Source organism: Neophocaena asiaeorientalis, unplaced genomic scaffold (genome assembly GCF_003031525.2).
Source record: "Neophocaena asiaeorientalis asiaeorientalis breed wild unplaced genomic scaffold, Neophocaena_asiaeorientalis_V1.1 scaffold164, whole genome shotgun sequence".
In the NCBI taxonomy this organism is placed as follows: domain Eukaryota; kingdom Metazoa; phylum Chordata; class Mammalia; order Artiodactyla; family Phocoenidae; genus Neophocaena; species Neophocaena asiaeorientalis.
In genome coordinates, this window is record NW_020173727.1 from 188,460 (window position 1) to 194,514 (window position 6,055).

Here is a 6,055-nt window from a genome sequence, read left to right on the forward strand (position 1 = left end):
TCAGCCGTTATTAAAAATTAAGTTATGTAAACTTTACAACCAAATAAGTTGTATTAAGAACAAAGATAATACACCTCAAAACTCTTCACTAATTATTACTACATTTTACTATTCTCTATGCTCTTGAGATTATTTATGTCTACGGAATCTGAATGGTGAAAGTGCTATCTCATGGTGTCCTCTTACACATCTCTGCCAAGCTCCACGTTTGGTGATGTCACGTTGGTTGCTTGAAACTGGCCATGATAGGAGTATTTATACCAAAGAAATGGGCAAACACTACAGATTAGGGCTTTACCTTTTTTCCTTGAAAGCCAGCTGGTTACATATTTTCCGGAATACCAGTGCTTACCCTGCATTCTGATTTTGATCTCTAGTATTCTAGACAGTTACATTTGTTTCTGCTTGGCCTCCTATCTTGACCTTTGAACTCTATAACTTTTATTGTTCATGCTATAGCAACCTACAGAGAGGACCTGAGCTTTTTTTTTTTTTTTTAAGACTTATTTATTATTTAGTTATTTATTTTTGGCTGCGTTGGGTCTTAGTTGTGGCAAGCAGGATCTTTGTTGAGGCATGCGGGATTTTTCGTTCTGGAGTGCGGGCTCTTCATTGCGGCGTGCAGGCTTCTGTCTAGTTGTGGCTTGCAGGATTCCTCTTCTCTAGTTCTGGCGAGTAGGCTTCAGGGCGTGTGGGCTCTGTAGTTTCCAGCACACAGGCTCTCTAGTTGAGCCTCAAGAGCTCAGTAGTTCTGGCTGCAGGCTTAGTTGCCCCACGGCATGTGGGATCTTAGTTCCCTGACCGGGGATCAAACCTGCATCCCCTGCATTGGAGGGCAGATTCTTTACCATTGGACCACCAGGGAAGTCCCTGAGCTCTTTTTTATTGTTTTTGTTTGTTTGTTTTTCTGACAGTGGGTAGCGTTTCCTTAGTGTAATTCCCTTGTTGATAAAATATGTTCCACCTGGTGAGGAAGAAATTTCAACAATTTTATAATTTGCTTTTGAATGCAGAAACAGGTTTAAGGATAGCTTGTAATCCATAAAAAAAAAAATAAAACAAAACCCTAGGGTTGAATTATCTTTATAAATATAGGGTGATCTCCTATTGTTCAGAATTGTTGGTAAGAGTTTTTACTTAAATAATTTTCTGGCTACATGAGGATTGTAGCCAGAAAAATTTTCTTAAAAAATGTTTAAATTTAAGTATAGTGGATTTACAGTGTTTCAGATATATAGCAAAATGATTCAGTTATACATATATATTTATCTATTCTTTTTCAGATTCTTTTCCATTATAGGTTATTACAAGATATTGAATATAGTTCCCTGTGCTATACTTGTTGTTGTTTATCTATTTTATATATAGGAGGATTGCTATATATCTTGATGTGCTACTAATTTGCAAAGCAACAAATTTTTACAGCCAGGTTTAGTTAACACAAATGGTCATGCACATAATTTGATTGGTAACAATTCAGAGGAAGAGGGAGCATAGTGAAATGTCTCAAAAACATCCTCTTAAACATCACGGGTGTAATCTCCAGTTTATAAACTGTCTTGTTCCAAATGCTATAGATACTGTTTGCAATTTGTGATACATGCTTCATGCTTTCAAATTTCACCTGCAGGGGTTAGGGTTCCAGATTACTCCAGAAAAGTGTTTTAAGCATTTAATTGTAATAGGACTCTAAAATGAAACCACCACTTATAACATTGTTCCTTATGAAAATGCCCCCAGAGTTCTGACTTGGGATCCCAGGTTCCTTAATGAAACTCCTTTTTACATGAGAGCACAGGGATAGAAGTGGATCTCCATAATTGTACCAGCAGTGGGCAAAGGAGAGCCTGGACATCCCATATTGGTGGGGAGAGGGGGGCTGTTCTGGACATTATGCAAGGAGGGAGCTGCCAGACAGATACTGGAGTAGAAGGGAGGTGCATAAGTTATGAGAAGCCCCTGCTGTTGCCAGAATGAGTTTACTGGCTATTTGAACGTCTGATAATTAGGAGTTGGCTGAATTATTATTTTTAACTATAATTCCATGTATCATATTAATTAATGTAGACCATATCTTGAAATCAGTGCTGTTCAAAGTGTGAATAGAAGACTAGCATCTGTCTGCAAACTGTCTGTTACTTGAAACTGAGAATAAGCATTGAGAAACTTGTAGCAATTGACAGTATACTTTTTACAATGATTGAATCTAAAAGATAAGGGCCTATATATTGTTCATTTTATTTTTCTAGTAATTCCTTTTATTCATTTTTATTATACGTGACGAAAGTATTGGCTTAGATAGATTGGAAATTTTAAGGCTGGTCCTTTTGAGAAGCATTGCTACAGTGGGCTTCAGAAGGTCTCTGTTAGTTTGGAAATTTTATAGTTTATTTCTCTCCTTTTACTGCTTACTCTGAAATTATTGTTTGTTTGTTTTTACTTAAACAGATTAAAAATAAGCCTGGTTCTCCTTCTGGATGGGGCCCTAGCTATTTTAAGGTAAAGCAGGGCAAGTTCCATTGCATTGATGGATAATTCTAACATTTCCTGTTTGGGAAACCTCTGAGGCTACCTCTGATTCTTATTTTATGAGTGTGGAAATCCTTGTCTCTCAAGTTTCCCTCAACATCGATTTCTTTTTCAGAGCTGATCCAGAGGGATGGATGGTAAGGTGTACTTTCCTTCAGACCTGGGATCTTGACTTCACTCTCATTTGAGTGACGTGGTTTACACATCAGTGCTGCTGGTACCCTCTCTTTATAAACCCCCTCACACATAAAGCCAAACTTGAATATGGAGGCTTTGGACTCAGTGTATGAGAAGCCTCAGAAAAGGAAAAATCACACTTTATTTACAAGAAGAATGGCTTTGGGAAAAAATGTGTAAAGTATACAGCATGTTAGTACATTTCCAGAAAATTAGTCAAATCAAGTTGCAGATGTAGTCAGGAAATTCTCAACATGAGTTCTCTGTACAATATTTTGGTGGATAAAATCAAATGGCTTATACCTAATATTTTCAAAGTGCAGTGGTCCCAGCTTATCCTCAAGTCACCTTGGAATTGACTTGGAATTGAAAGCTTCCACAATGCATTCATGGCTTTGCTGTGAATTATGAAGTGTTTGTGTCTCTGCTGTAAGGTGTTGGGATTCAGGAATAGAATCAAATTCCTGAGAAATACCACCATAGTCACCAACTCAGAACACCAGTGGCCTTCCTCTTTGTTCAGGGAAGTTTTCTTTCCCTCACAGTCGATGTGCTTTGTTTCTTTTATAGTTTCTGATGCTCTGGTATTAAAGGGAATTTCTGCTGAGGTACCATTATAGTATGGATATCACATATGCTATAGATTTTGTCCTTTCTGACTTTAAAAGGGTTAAATTTGAAGACAACACCATTGCTGCTGTTGCTAAGTGCTCATCAGTATGTCTTTAAAGGCAATGACTCATTCCCAGCCTTTTCACCAAAAGAGAAACATTTAAGATTATCCTTTTTGGTCTACTCCTGAAGATTGTTGTCTCTTTATTTATCACCTTCATGACTGGTACGTTCTTAAGCTGAGGTTGCCGTATGGAGAGGTAGATTTTTCTACACATTGCTTAAAATATTGTTTGTATTTTTCAACTAGGTGGCTGTGCTACGATCCCAGAATCAGACCTAGAAGAAAGATCAGTAGAGCAAGACTCCACTGAACTGTTTACCAACCACAAACACCTCATCGTGGAGACGCCCATGCCTGGTAAGAGAATGGGTGGCCTTCACAACTGGCATGTCAGGAACAGTGAGACACTGGTCAGGTTTTGTCATACCAGAAAGCATTTTGCAAAATTGCTTGTTTTCTAACTTATTCAGCCTTCCCCTTGGCATTGGTGCAGCTGAATTTGATCATTTGTATATTCCTTTCAATATTCAGACCTTTTCTCTCTCTTGCTCTCTTTCATTTTTCCAGAAGTTTCACCCCTCCAAGGAGTTTCAGAATAGCTGAAGTAGAGTTGTCTGGTTGAGGGGAAGATGGCCTTCCCAAGGCTGATCATACGTGGACCTCATGCCAAGCACAGATGAAGGTGCTTCATACAGCTCACCTGCCAGGAGATAACAATAGGTAGAGATGGGGATGGGGACTTTTACTTTTTCTAGGAGGACTTGTAATACTATGGGCAAGTCAGTTGAACTTGTCTTACCAGGAAAGGATGTTGCTGCTTTTTGGTCATCTGTATGCTTTCAGCCACAGTATATAGTGAGATGACATCTTTTGGGGGCAGACTTTGTAATGCAAAGACCCAGATCCTACTTGATACCCCAGTTTTTTCACAGAATTCTTATGTATTAAATGTATCGAGTTTAATAAAAGCATCTCATTGTCAAACAATATCTTGGATCTGATTTATAATCAGAGGGTTATATAGTTGATTTATTTATTTAAAGTGAAGAAATTGAACGGAACTAAAAATGTTGCTTCTCCACGGTAAGACTTGAATGTGGTTATTTTATAAATACAAGAAACTACTATTAGGCTAAAAGTGGGAAAAGGTGAGTTTTCTAGTATTGCATGAAAATGTTAAAATATTTTCAAGGAAGCTAGTACATTAACATCCTCTTTCATTACCCCAATGGGAGATACCTTTTAAAAATCCAGGTTATAGAAGGATTCACACTTTATTATAATTAAAATGTAAGGTTTTCATATGCAGGAAATAGAGGAGATTTTGCCAATTTCGAGTTAAAATTACGGTTGCAAGACTGATTTATTTAAATAAAAATATGTCTGTGCCAGTTTTGGAATGCCTCAGTCAGTACAAAGGAGAAAGTGGCTCGCAGTTTTTCTATAAGTGAAATGTCAAAAAAATTGCAGAGGATGTATTACTTATTATTTATAGCATTCTTTTTTAGGAGATGCAGCAGAAGATTAAATAGTTTTCATTGTCAAGTATGGGAGTGGACACCTTCTAGCCTTTGGGCCAGAATCAACCATTAGGTTAATGTTACCCAGCCTGTGGGGACCAGTAAAAGATGTCTTGGCTCTGTGTATGCCTAAAGATGCAAAACCACAACACTTCTGATCATCTTTAACAGCTTCATTGAAGAAAGGTTAGAAGAGAAGTATATTCCTTCTTTAAAGAGTGTTTCTCAGTTGTGTCTTTTTTTCTTTTTCTTTTTGGTATTTGGTTCCCAGGGATATTTTTTCCATGGAGTGCATGTGTCCGTGTGCTCATCTCTGTTCTCCTTTCTTATCTCTTTTTTTTTTTTTTTTGAGTCATGTCCTGTTTGTCGTGTCCTGTCTGCCTTTCTTTAACTCAATTTCTTTTTCTCTCTTGTTTCTATGTTCATCAGCCTTGATCAGTCTTTCCCTTCCTCTGTTCCCCCCAATTCTTTCCCTTCACTTTTTGATTCTCTCCCTTTATTTCCTGTGATATAAAACTGAAGCATATCATTTGATTTGTAAAGGTTACTTTAAATGTGCATGAGTACAGTGATTTCTATCTCTTTCAAATCTCTCCTCCATTGTTTCCTTTTTTTTAATGGCCTCCACAATTTCTCTATTCCATGAGGGAGTGTTTACCAGTGTAAACTCAAAAGGCTTCCTATCTCTGATTTGGGAGTTTAAGGTGACTTCTGCTGCTACAATTACATCTTATACTGAGAGTTTTTAATGTTAAGAAGTATATTTACAAGAAGTTTTCCTAGAAATCATTATCAGTATCTTAAGCCTATTAGCAAAATTACTTGACCAAATAATTTTATTTTTTTATTTGGATCATTTGAATACAGAACTCTGTATGCATACATCATACATATAAATATTTTAGAATGTTTCTAATTTATTACTATTTGCATTTTACTAGCTGCCAAAAGGAAAGAAGTTACTAATTAAACTTTTTAAAATTGAAATATAGTTAATTTACAATACTTCGTTAGTTTCAGGTGTACAGCATAGTGATTCGGGGTTTTTTGCAAATTAATTCCATTATAGGTTATTACAAGATATTGGGTATAATTCCCTGTGCTATACAGTAAATCCTTATTGCTTATCTATTTTATGTATAGTAGTTTATAT

The 6,055-nt window shown here is 36.6% G+C and overlaps 1 protein-coding gene across 1 annotated transcript in view; it reads left to right on the forward strand.

The window, feature by feature from the left end:
* The window catches only part of LOC112403351 (protein PTHB1-like), a gene marked incomplete at its 5' end in the record, with an annotated part of 83,874 nt that extends 79,530 nt beyond the window's left edge, over nucleotides 1-4,344 (forward strand). The window contains 2 exons of the mRNA XM_024750775.1: nucleotides 3,629-3,739; nucleotides 3,950-4,344. Coding sequence (XP_024606543.1) covers nucleotides 3,629-3,739; nucleotides 3,950-3,981 — 143 coding nt within the window. The remainder of the gene's footprint in view (nucleotides 1-3,628; nucleotides 3,740-3,949) is intronic.
* Between the last annotated feature and the right edge of the window lie 1,711 nt (nucleotides 4,345-6,055).